At 41.1% G+C, this 13,763-nt stretch overlaps 1 protein-coding gene across 3 annotated transcripts in view; it reads left to right on the forward strand.

The window, feature by feature from the left end:
• Positions 1-505: 505 nt before the first annotated feature.
• The window catches only part of LOC106583176 (la-related protein 4), a 42,002-nt gene continuing 28,744 nt past the window's right edge, over positions 506-13,763 (forward strand). The window contains exon 1 of one of the 3 annotated variants that reach the window (XM_014167067.2): positions 506-1,087. In XM_014167067.2, the coding sequence (XP_014022542.1) occupies positions 971-1,087 (117 nt within the window). In that variant the 5' untranslated portion in view covers positions 506-970. Of the gene's footprint in view, positions 1,088-2,683; positions 3,101-13,763 lie in introns of those variants that run through there. The other 2 variants (XM_014167069.2, XM_045705348.1) reach the window with 2 other exon arrangements.

The raw sequence follows: 13,763 nt of genomic DNA on the forward strand, positions 1-13,763 counted from the left end.
TGATAAAACCATATGCACACCACAGATTGATTTTGTTTATCTCCCTCATGCTGTTTGTACCTGAGGTTTGTACCAAGCGTTTGCCTAGCCTCGAGACACCGCTAAGGGGCGCTGTTCTTCCTGACGTTGTTGTTCCAAAAAAAAATCGCCCCTGTTTAATTCATGAATCATTCTTTCCCAATGATGTGTATAATTATATATGTGTTTGTATACATAATTGTTATTTCCCTTCCTTAAAGAAATCACCGAAAGCAGTGTTTCCACTTGCCAGATCAGTGATTATTTCAAGGAAAAGACTAAATGAAATATTGTAGAGCACAGCCACATATGATAATTGAAATGTGTAAACAGACTATATGGAAGAATTCTTTTTATTTTTTTCCCTAGCCAAATTGACTACTGTTTTGAAACATCCATATATATTAAAAAAACATTCCATATATTTGTTTTTCTGCTCGCGCTGTCGCTATGCGGAAAGAGTGCCGCTCTCGTTGCTATGCGGCGCCGGGACTGTAGCACTGTTACCAGGGAGGGAGGCAGTAACAGGAGTGTATTCATTCGTCCGATTTCGTTGAAAAACGGTTGGTTCCTCTAGTAAACGGTAACAAACCTAACGGAACTTAACGTGGAGGGACCTACTTGGAATTGTTGAAATAGAAACTCTTGTTATCGATGCAAAACGTTTTGTAACAGAATCCGACTAATGAATACACTCCTGGTCGCGTTGTATGACGGGAGTGTGGCGCCTAGCATAGGCTTCGTCGTGCGGCTATGTCAACGATTTAGTTTGTAATCGAAAATTAAGATACTACACGATTGGCTATCCTATTTCCTTTTTATTGTGACAATTGCTCCATTGATTGCACGTAGTTATACATCAAACCAAGTTGAATAGCGTGAGCTTGTTTTTACGTGGAAAGGTTTAGTCGGAGTGGGGGGACGGGGGAGAGTGGCTAGTCGGGGGCGACCGATGAGTTCGGAGCATTGCCCATCGTCGCCGCAGCAGAAGGAGAGGGTCAAGCCAGCATTGGACAAACGTGAACAAGGGGAGATAACATCGAAAACCAACAAGGATCAAGGCGGCATGGTGAGTTTGGGCCCTGTGCTAAATTGGCACTCCCTCCCCCTCGAATCTCCCAAGGGCAGGCCCCCATGAAACTAACGTAATCGTAATGTTGCAACCTAGTTTAATAAAGTAACTGCAATTCACCCGTTGACTGGTTCTTCCGCGTGTTACTGAGGTGTTAGTCTGGCCTGTAACTACGCATTAAGACTTAAGTTAACGAACATCTGTCGACAAGCTAACGTTAGCAAGCCAGGACGACTAATAGTTAACCCACGTAAAATAGCTAGCTAACGAGGTTAGCTCGCGTACGTTAGCCAACTAAGTTAACGTTAGCTAGATCGTTTTGTAACGAGTATTCGTATTAATTCTTCATGTGAATTTCCGGCAGACTAGACGCTTTTTGGCGTATTGCAGCCTTTCTCAGTTCGGAATGTGCATTCCACATTGTGACAAACACAAAAATAAAGGGAAAACTTAAATTGCACCTCTTACCCTGCGCCTATAAGAATGCTGTGTTGCACGTGTAGTGCTGTATTTTTTGTGGCGTCATTAATCTACATTTAAAAGGTATGCACGTAAGCGTTGACATCGATTTTGCACATCTGTGTTAAACTAGACATTGGGTCATGTCGATATTTTTACCTAATATCGGCAGATTCTGATATCCTTGCCAATATATTGTGCATCCTTATTGTATTTCTTGCGTTTACAGCCATGGTGATGCACTGCACGGATGGAGCGACGTTCACAGAAGATGTGTTAGTTGCAGCAATAGAGAAATATGAGTGAGCTTTTAGTACAGAAGACCTACAGGAAGTTGAGAGAAGGGGTTCCATCCTCCCAGGCCGATGGACTGGTGTAGGATCCTTTAGGGCCAAGTATTGGAATGGGATAGTGTATAAACCTGCCCCACAATGTCTGCTGTGTGGTTCTATTTTGAGGTTTCAAAGGAACATAACAAAAAGGCCATATGCAACGTTTGTGCAGCTATTATTTCCCGAGGAGAAAGTGAAATCTTTAAATACCACAAACCTGATTACTCATTTATAAGTGCATCACCTCCAGAAGTTCAGCGACTACTTAGAACAAAAGCAGAAAAACTAAGCGTATACTTCCAACAACTAAAGAAGTTCAAGTCGAACAGTCATTTGAAAGAGTAAAAAAATTCTGCGATTCAACTCCAAGCCGAAATCTATTAACGGCAAGATAATGGAATTCATTGCCCTTGACAATCAACCGTTCTCTGTCATGGAGGATGTTGGCTCTCGCTGACTGGTCGAGCACCTCGAGCCCCGGTACACACTACCAAGTAGGTGCTATTTTTCAGATGTTGCCCTACCGGAATTACACAGTATTGTTGAAACTCACATCCATGAGCTACTTGCTATGGGCATCACTGCTATTGGCTTCATGACTGACATTTGGACCAGCGATGTCAGCCCCATGAGCATGCAGAGTATGACAGCACAGTGGGTCTAAGAGGATTTCGTACTGAGGAAAGCTGTATTGCATGCTCAAGAATGTGCTGGTTCGCATACCGCTGCTGCCATTTCAATGGGGTTTGAGAACATGTTTGAAACATGAACACAATCCTAGCTCCGTTCGAACAACTGACTCGAGAAATAAGCTCATCAACTGGGTCTGCAGCAGACGTGATACCCTCTGTCATGGCATTGAAAAGCCTGCTCAATAAAACTGCAGACACAGACCGTGGGGTTAATACTTGCAAAAGTACCCTATTAGAGGCTGTGAACAAGCGATTGAGGCATTCTCTTTGAGCCTCTTTACTGTGTCGCCACCATGCTCGATGCTAGGTACAAGGGCCGCTACTTTGATACAGACAAGAAACAGGGTTTACGTGAAATGTTAGACACAGCTGGACAAGATGGAAACGGTCACAGTGACAGTGCACACTGAGGAAGAGGACCCACGTCAGAAGAGGCCACAGACAGACAACTGAAACTTCACTGCTTGACATCTATGATGAAATCCTGTTTGAGAATGAAACGACTGAACAACATAACTGCACAGCATGTAAGTGAAAGAAATAAGTTTTGATTATGTTTTACTGGTAATGGGGACATACGTAAATGCCAACAAAGTAACTTTTTGGTCAGTGTGTGTTTCAACTATTTAACTGTACTAGAATGCTTAAAAGGCTGCTAAAATGTTGAATATCTGTTGTCTGTATCAGTTTTTTTGGCAAGGAAAATATGGGATATCGGTATCGGTGCATCCCTAAAATCCAATCTTACTACACTGAACAAAAATATATAAAAGCAACATGTTAAGTGTTGGTTTCATGAGCTGAAATAAAATATCCCAGAAATGTTCCATATGCACTAAAAGCTTATTCATCTCAAATGTTGTGCACAATGTTAGTTACATGCCAAGATCAACCATCCACCTGACAGGTATGGCATATCAAGAAGCTGATTAAACAGCATGATCGTTAAACAGGTGCACCTTGTTCTGGGGACTATAAAAGGCCACTCATAAAATGTGCAGTTTTGTCACACAACACAATGCCATAGATGTTTTGAGGAAGTGTGCAATTGGCATGCTGACTTCAGGAATGTCCACCAGAGCTGTTGCCAGATTGAATGTTAATTTCTTTACCATAAGCCGCCTCCAACGTTGTTTTAGAGAATTTTGCATTACGTCCAAACGGCCTCACATTCGCAGACCATGTGAAACCGCAACAGCCCAGGACCTCCACAATCAGCCTCTTCACCTGCGTGATCGTCTGAGACAAGCCACCCGGACAGCTGATGAAAATGTGGTTAATCACAACTGTAGAATTTTTGCACAAACTGTCAGAAACCGTCTCAGGAAGCTCAGCTCATCTCAGCTCGTTGTCCTCACCAGGGACTTGATCTGACTGCATTTCGGCGCCGTAACCGACTTCTGTGGGCAAATGCTCACCTTCGATGGCCACTGGCATGCTGGATAAGTGTGGTCTGCACAGATTAATCCTGGTTTCAACTGTACTGGGCAGACGGCATGTATGGCGTTGTGTGGGCGAGTGGTTTGCTGATGTCAACATTGAACAGACAACCCCACCATGGGGTAATGGTATTGACAGGCAGAAGCTACGGACAACAAACACAATTGCATTTTATTGATGGCAATTTCAATGCACAGAGATACTGTGACGAGATCCTGAAGCCTATTGTTGTGCCATTAATCCGTTGCCATCACCTCATGTTTTATCACGCTAATGTCGCAAGGATCTGTACACAATTCCTGGAAGCTGAAAATATTCTAGTTATTCCATGGCCTGCATACTCAGACATCTCACCCATTGAGCATGTTTGGGATGCTCTGGATCGACGTGTACAGCAGCGTGTTCCAGTTCCTGCCAATATCCAGAAACTTTGCACAGCCATTGAAGAGTGGAACAACATTCCACAACCAATAGCCTGATCAACTTTATGCGAAGGAGATGTTGCACTGCATGAGGCAAATGGTGGTCACACCAGACGCTAGGCTTATCGCGATACTAACATTTTACAAATGATACGATACCAGGCCAAGTATCACAATACCGATTAGTATTGCAATACCATGGTGGAAAATATAGTGGCCTAGAATCCTGTTCGCCCCGTCCCCCTAGATGCTTGTTCGCATTTAACTCTCCATTGTTCAGTGTGTAATAGAATACTGCATAGAATGACTGACTGATTTTCTCATATTTGCCAAGGCCTAGCCTACCTGTTATTTGGCTGGAGGAATGGAAGTAATGTACATCAGTAGAGGCTCATAATAATCAAACTAGGGATGTTAACAGTTAATCTGTCAGCCACCGAAAATACATTTGACCGGTCATGCTTATCGGTCCATAGGTTAATTTGTATAATTTTGTGGAATGAAAATGGCACGTGTCTGTTTTTATTTAGTTGTCATGCATTTTATTTATCAAACGCCCACAGCATACAGAGCCTAGTTTGAGGCGCGGAGTAGTCTACCACCTGTCAGACAGCGCAAGAGTAGCTCCTCAAAAAGCCTGTAGGCTACTGGAGTGAAACCTGCTTTTGTAAGCCCAGTCATTGCGCAACAAATAATTCAAAATGCAATTGCATGTTAACTTTGGTGGCCAGAATTAATAAGGAGCTATTTTTATTTTTCATAGTACACTAGTAAAGTGTGACTCATTTGCCCCTCTAAGTTTCGAACAGTGTTTCATGGAACTGCTCGCATTAGGTGCTCAGTTTCGAACTGTGTTTTCTGCAAATTGCATTTGGGCAAGTGTTTTGAAAATCACATTTTATTAGCTGCTTCATTACAGGAGTTACATGTTCAATTATAGCCTTTTGAGAGGAAGAGGCGAACCTCTCGCCAAAATCTGTCCAAAATAAGTCCAATGCATTTCTATGGGCTTATTTTGGTCCTAAGCTTGTTAGGGCAGAAACATAAGCATCTTGTCATTATATACAGATCTCTGAAAGTATTTTCTGTTGGTCACGTCATTTTACTGTTAGTATTATTTTTATTAAAAAAAAATTACGTTTTGTTGACCGTTGATGAGCGTCAATTGGTTGGCAGTAAAACGGACTAACAATTTGCCTCCCTACATCAAACCCATAAAAACTGTTGGATAACGTTCCGTTCCAGCCATTACCGCGAGCCCGTCCTCCCCAATTAAGGTGCCACCAACCTCCTGTGATATACATGAATGTTGATTTGCATGTCATTGTGTCAGGAACACGGAACCCAAACCGGCTGCCCGCGTGCATACATGTATTTTGTCCCCCTACACCAAACGCGATCACCGACACGCAGGTTAAAATATCAAAACAAACTGAATCAATGACATTAATTTGGGGACATGTCGAAAAGCATTAAACATGTATGGCAATTTAGCTAGTACTTGCTAGCTAATTTGTCCTATTTAGCTAGCTTGCTGTTGCTAGCTAATTTGTCCTAGGATATAAACATTGAGTTGTTATTTTACCTGAAATGCAGTAGGTCCTCTACTCCGACAATTAATCCACACACAAAACGGTCAACCAAATCGTTTCTAGTCATCTCTCCTCCTTCCAGGCTTTTTCATCTTTGAACGTATATGGTGATTGGCATCTACATTTTCATAGTATTACCTCGACAACCGGAAAAAGTTAGTCTTTCAATCACCCACGTGGGTATTAGATTTTTTTTAATATAGTTTAGGCTTAAATTAGGCCTATATGAATCCTACCTTTTTGAATCTCATGACTAGCAGACACTTTCCTGTGTCAATCAAATTTGCCTAAACCTACTGTCAAAATAACCAGGTTGTTAGCTAGAACCCCGCGTTGAATTTAAAACGGCCTGCAACATGGTTTGTGAAATTATATAAAATGCTTGCGAATCTCGATAGAAAGGCATCTCTTGTAATATAGGATAAACAAAAAAACGTTTAGGCTAGAAACAATGTTTTCTTTGCTGTAAAGCTGCAAGCATGCCTGTCGCGAAGCGGTGCTCCATTTTCCAGCTGACACTAAGGCTACATGACAGTGAACTTGCAAAGGGTACTCAGATTGGTCTGTGCAATTGGTTACAGGAGATGAAATGATACAATGTATCAACATTGCTTGCTTTGTGCGCTGCTCCAATGTAACAAATGTACAAATCTAGCAGAAGACTCATCGGGGTCTATATTCCCGCTCGTCATCACGGCTAAATTATATTTAAAAATGTAAAATATATTTTTGGAGGGCAAACTTCGGAACAATCTTTTGAAAGTTATTGGAGCAATGCATTTTGGGCAATGGTGTTCTACACTGCCTATTTTTCTGTCCCACATTTATTGATATAAAGTGTTAACCCAGTATTGTTACTCAACCAGGTTGTCATGGAAATACCTATACTCTAATAGTAGTCTTCATTTATTTATTTTTGATGCCAATAAGCCAATGCTTATTTTTGCTTAATACTTTAAGATATTGGTGCTATGTCAGATTTTATGAGGGGTGCCAGATTAATACAGCTTTTTTCAGTCTTTTTTTGTGTGTGGTATTGAAGGTATTTGAATATGTTTTAATGTGAAATTAATCAATAAATGTGGGGAAACAGAAGACCTGCAATAAAATATCAGTTTGGTTTAAATTCCCCTGGTACAAATGCATGGTATTTGCAACTATAACAAGTTTGGACTATGATCAATTAAGACCTATCAATGCAGTTAAACAGGTTCATGTAATGAATTATGTTGGTTTACACTTATGGCACTTCCAAGGCCATTTCATTATAAATATTATGGTCGTGTCAATCATGTAATATACTAGTAATGCACGATAAATCAGTGAACATATCGGAATCGGACGATATTAGCTGAAAATGCCAACGCCGACGTGCATACCTATATAACGTAGGTACATGACGTAATTACGCCACGTAAAATTTGCCGCTATACGTGCAACGCAACATTACTAAACTAGCCCACAATGTCTGCTGTGTTGATCGAGCAGTCAACAAGTCGAGCAGTCATTTGAAAGAGTAAGACAATTTCAGCAAGACAACTCAATGGCGAAATCCATTAAAGCCAAGATAATGGACTTCATCGCCCTTGACAATAAACCGTTCTTTGTCATGGGTGGTTTTGGCTTTCGCCGACTGGGCGAGCACCGGTACACACTACCAAGTGCTCTATTTTTCAGATGTTGCCCAACTGGAGTTACACAGTAATTGCATTATTTGTTCAACTGCAACTTCTGGGGTAGCTAGCTTTAGCTTGGTACCTAGCTAGCACCAATACAACCAGGCTGAAAACAATGACCAGTAGAAAATGACTGCAGTTTCATTATTCTTAGCAATGATTTAGGAATCCTTGTAAGTATTAGCTAGGTTGCCACTTGTTGTTCACCTATTGAAATTAAACTCCAGTTCATGAAAATAAGTAGCTAGCCAGCTACTGAACATTAGCTTTGGGCAAGTTGAGAACAAGTTCTCATTAGCAACTGCGACCTGGCCAAGATAAAGCGTAGCAATTCGACACATACAACAAAACAGAGTTACACATGGAATAAACAAAACATACAGTCAATAATACAGTAGAACAAAAGAAAAAAGTCTATACAGTGAGTGCAAATGAGGTAAGTTAAGGCAATAAATAGGCCATGGTGGCGAAGTAATTACAATATAGCAATTAAACACAGGAATGGTACATGTGCAGAAGATGAATGTGCAAGTAGAGATACTGGGGTGCAAAGGAGCACAGTATGGGGATGAGGTAGGTAGATAGATGGGCTATGTACAGGTGCAGTGACCTGTGAGCTGCTCTGACAGCTGGTGCTTAAAGCTAGTGAGGGAGATATGAGTCTCCAGCTTCAGCGATTTTTGCAGTTCGTTCCAGTCATTGGCAGCAGAGAACTGGAAGGAAAGACAACCAAAGGAGGAATTGGCTTTGTGGGTGACCAGTGAGATATACCTGCTGGAGCGCGTGCTACGAGTGGGTGCTGCTATGGTGACCAGTGAGCTGAGATAAGGCGGGGCTTTACCTAGCAGAGACTTGTAGATGACCTGTAGCCAGTGGGTTTGGCGACGAGTATGAAGCGAGGGCCAACCAACGAGAGCGTACAGGTCGCAATGGTGGGTAGTGTATGGGGCTTTGGTGACAAAATGGATGGCACTGTGATAGACTGCATCCAGTTTGTTGAGTAGAGTGTTGGAGGCTATTTTATAGATGACATCACTGAAGTCGAGGATCGGTAGGATGGTCAGTTTTACGAGGGTATGTTTGGCAGCATGAGTGAAGGATGCTTTAATCATGTAGTAACCAAACAAAATATATTTGAGATTCTTCAAAGTAGCCACCGTTTGCCTTTGACAGCTTTGCACATGCTTGGCATTCTCTCAACAAGCTTCACCTGGAATGCTTTTCCAACATTCTTGAAGGAGTTCCCACATATGCTGAGCACTTGTTGGCTGATTTTCCTTTTCTCTGTGGCCCGACTCATCCCAAACAATCTCAATTTGGTTGAGGTCAGGGGATTGTGGAGGCCAGGTCATCTGATGCAGCACTCAATCACTCTCCTTCTTGGTAAACTCGCCCATACACAGCCTGGAGGTGTGTTGGGTCATTGCCCTGTTGAAAAACAAATAGTCCCACTAAGCGCAAACCAGATGGGATGATGTATCGCTCCAGAATGCTGTGGTAACCATGCTGGTTAAGTATGCCTTGAATTCTAAATAAATCACAGACAGTATCACCAGCAAAGCACCCCCACACCATAACACTTCCCCCATGCTTTACGGTGGGAAATACACATCCGGAGATCATCCGTTCACCCACACTGCGTCTCACAAAGACACAATGGTTGGAACCAAAATCTCCAGTTTGGACTTCAGACCAAAGGACACATTTCCACCAGTCTAATATCCATTACTCGTGTTTCTTGGCCCAAGCAAGTCTCTTCTTATTATTGGTGTCCTTCAGTAGTGGTTTCTTTGCAGCAATTTGACCATGAAGGCCTGAATCACGCAGTCTCCTCTGAACAGTTGATGTTGAGAGGTATCTGTTACTTGAACTCTGAAGCATTTATTTGGGCTGCAATTTCTGAGGCTGGTAACTATAATAAACGTATCCTCTGCAGCAGAGGTAACTCTGGGTCTTCCATTCATGAGAGCCAGTTTCCTCGTAGCGCTTGGTTTTTGCAACTGCAATTGAAGTTTAAAGTTCTTTAAATTTTACCTATTGACTGACCTTCATAACTTAGTAATGATGGACTGTTTGTCTTTGCTTATTTGAGCTGTTCTTGCCAGAATATGGACTTGGTCTCTTACAAAATAGGGCTATCTTCTGTAGAGGTCGACCGATTAATCGGAATGGCCGATTAATTAGGGCCGATTTAAAGTTATAACAATCGATAATTGGTATTTTTTGCCACCGATTTGCCTTTTTAAATTTTTTTATTTTATTTTGAAATGTAGTTAAAAAAAATGTTTTTACACCTTTTATTTAACTAGGCAAGTCAGATTAAACACATTCTTATTTTCAATGACGGCCTAGGAACGGGGGTTAACTGCCTTGTTCAGGGGGGATTCGTTTTTGCAACCTTCCGGTTACTAGTCCAACGCTCTAATCACCTGCCTTACATTGCACTCCACGAGGAGCCTGCATGGTAGGCTGACTACCTGTTACGTGAGGGCAGCAAGAAGCCAAAGTAAGTTGCTAGCTAGTATTAAACTTATCTTACAAAAAAACTATCAATCTTAACATAATCACTAGTTAACTACACATGGTTGATGATATTACTAGTTTATCTAACGTGTCCTGTGTTACATATAATCGATGCGGTGCCTGTTGATTTCTCATGAAATCACAGCCTACTTCGACAAACGCATTTGCGAAAAAAATGTACCAATGTACCTAACCATAAACATCATTGCCTTTCTTTAAAATCAATAAACAAGTATATATTTTTAAACCTGCATATTTGTTAATATTGCCTGCTAACATGAAATTGTGTCACATCTCTAGCGTTCATTGCACGCAGAGTCAGGGTATATGCAACAGTTTGGGCCGCCTGGCTCGTTGCTAACTAATTTGCCAGAATTTTACGTAATTATGACATAACATTGAAGGTTGTGCAATGTAACAGAAATATTTAGAGTTAGGGATGCCACCCGTTAGATAAAATACGGAACAGTTCCGTATTTTACTGACAGGAAAAACGTTTTGTTTTTGAGATGATAGTTTCCGGATTCGACCATATTAATGACCTAAGGCTCGTATTTGTGTGTTTATGTTATAATTAAGTCTATGATTTGATAGAGCAGTCTGACTGAGCGATGGTAGGCGCTCGTAAGCATTCATTCAAAATAGCACTATCGTGCGTTTTGCCAGCAGCCCTTCGCAATGCATTGCGCTGTTTATGACTTCAAGCCTGTCAACTCCCAAAATTTGGCTGGTGTAACCGATGTGAAATGGCTAGCTAGTTAGCCGGGTGCGCGCTAATAGCGTTTCAAACGTCACTCGCTCTGAGACTTGGAGTGGTTGTTCCCCTTGCTCTGCATGGGTAACGCTGCTTCGAGGGTGGCTGTTGTCGATGTGTTCCTGGTTCAAGGCCAGGTAGGAGCGAGGAGAGGGACGGAAGCTATACTGTTACACTGGCAATACTAAAGTGCCTATAAGAACATCCAATAGTCAAAGGTATATGAAATACAAATCATATAGAGATAAATAGTCCTATGATTCCTATAATAACTACAACCTAAAATGTCTTACATGGGAATATTATAGACTCGTGTTAAAAGGAACCACCAGCTTTCATATGTTCTGAGCAAGGCACTTAAACGTTAGCTTTCTTACATGGCACATATTGCACTTTTACTTTCTTCTCCAACACTTTGTTTTGCATTATTTAAACCAAATTGAACATGTTTCATTATGTATTTGAGGCTAAATTGATTTTATTGATGTATTAGTAAGTTAAAATAAGTGTTCATTCAGTATTGTTGTAATTGTCATTATTACAAATAAATTTGTTATTTTTTAAATCCGCCGATTTAATCCGTAGCGGGTTTTTTGGTCCGCCAGTAATCGGTATTGGTATTGGCGTTTAAAAATCATAATCGGTCGACCTCTAATCTTCTGTATACCACCCCTACCTTGTCACAACACAACTGATTGTCTCAAATGCATTGAGGACAGAAATTCCACAAATGAACTTAACAAGGCACACCTGTTAATTGAAATGCATTCCAGGTGACTACCTCATGAAGCTGGTTGAGAGAATGCCAAGAGTGTGCAAAGCTGTCAAGGCAACGGGTGGCTACTTTGAAGAATCACTTTTGGTTACTACATGATTCCATATTTGTTATTTCCTAGTTTTGATGTCTTCACTATTCTACAATGTAGAAAATAGTAAAAATAAAGAAAAACTCTTAATTGTGTAGGCGTACTAAACTTTTTGACTGGTTTTGTGTGTGTATCCATCCTTACAGGGCGCTCCAGGAACTCAAGAACATGATTGCCATCAATTACAGCAACGTGCTTCGTCTGACTCAACTACGACATTTATTCCTTTGACAAACACTTGCCATGTGTCAACTTTTTACAATTGTAACATTGCAGTGGCTTCTGTACATACGGTGTCACATACAGTATCTCACAAACCCAAGATTTACATGAGTCAGAAGAAACACCTGATCAAACGACAATAAAAATGATAAGCTTTTCTTATCTATCATTCGGGAGAGTCAACATGAGTCTACCACTTCTCGCATGTTCTCCCCAAACCACGAAGCCTCGAAATCCGCTAGAGATAACGTCTTTTAATTGGTGTCCTACTCCGAAAATAGCTTTCCACATACTTTGATAGTTTGTAGAGCCACAGCGCTTTCTTTTTGTTACCTTGACACAAGAAATAAAAAAACATACCGCCTCTAACTCTGACCAACTCCATTTATCCCAGTGTGTCCTTTAACATGTTAGAGACCACAAACGGGTCATCCCAAAAAAAAACATCCATGCTGGTGAAACGTACTCCAAAAATGTATATTAGTTTCCAATTTTAGGCCTTTTACTTCCATTCTTCTTTCTCAACGTTGTCCACTTATCATTCTCATAACTCAACTCGTGCCAACAAAATCAAGCCTCGCGTCTGCTATCGCCATTAACTGACCTGCCACCACTGGACCAGATTCAAATTTGTCCTTCCATAGTCCTCCACTCTGGAAACCTTTTATCCTTCTCGTTGTAGCTAACTAGCCTCTCCATTCCCTAAAGGGAAATCACATTTTATTGGTCACATACACTTGGGTAGCAGATGTTAATGCGAGTGTAGCGAAATGCTTGTGCTTCTAGTTCCGACAGTGCAGTAATATCTAACAAGTAATCTTAACAATTCCCCAAGAAGTACCAAATACACACAAGTGTAAAGGGATGAATAAGAATATGTACATATAAATGTGTGGCATAGGCAAGATGCAGTAGATGGTATAGAGTACAGTGTATACAGTTGAAGTCAGAAGTTTACATACACTTAGGTTGAGTCATTAACTCGTTTTTCAACCACTCCACAAATTTCTTGTTAACAAACTATAGTTTTGGCAAGTCGGTTAGGACATCTACTTTGCATGACACAAGCCATTATTCCAACAATTGTTTACAGACCGATTAATTCACTGCATCAAAATTCCAGTAGGGCAGAAGTTTACATACACTAAGTTGACTGTGCCTTTAAACAGCTTGGAAAATTCCAGAAAATGATGTCATGGCTATAGACGCTTCTGATAGGTTAATTGACATCAGTTGAGTCAATTGGAGGTGTACCTGTGGATGTATTTCAAGGCCTACCTTCAAACTCAGAGCCTCTTTGCTTGACATGGGAAAATCAAAAGAAATCAGCCAAGACCTCAAATTGTAATACTCCACAGTCTGGTTCATCCTTGGGAGCAATTTCCAAATGCCTGAAGGTACCACGTTCATCTGTACAAACAATAGTACGCAATAGTACGCAAGTATAAACACCATAGGACCATGCAGCTGTCATACCGCTCAGGAAGGAGTTCTCTCTCCTAGAGATGAATGTACTTTGGTGCGAAAAGTGCAAATCAATCCCAGAACCACAGCAAAAGACCTTGTGAAGATGCTGGAGGAAACAGGTACATCATCATGTTGTGGGGTTGCTTTGCTGCAGGAGGGACTGGTGCACTTCAAAGTAGATGGCATCATGAGGATGTAAAATTATGTGGATATATTGAGGCAACATCT

The sequence above is a fragment of the Salmo salar genome, chromosome ssa22, assembly GCF_905237065.1.
Source record: "Salmo salar chromosome ssa22, Ssal_v3.1, whole genome shotgun sequence".
Lineage (NCBI taxonomy): Eukaryota > Metazoa > Chordata > Actinopteri > Salmoniformes > Salmonidae > Salmo > Salmo salar.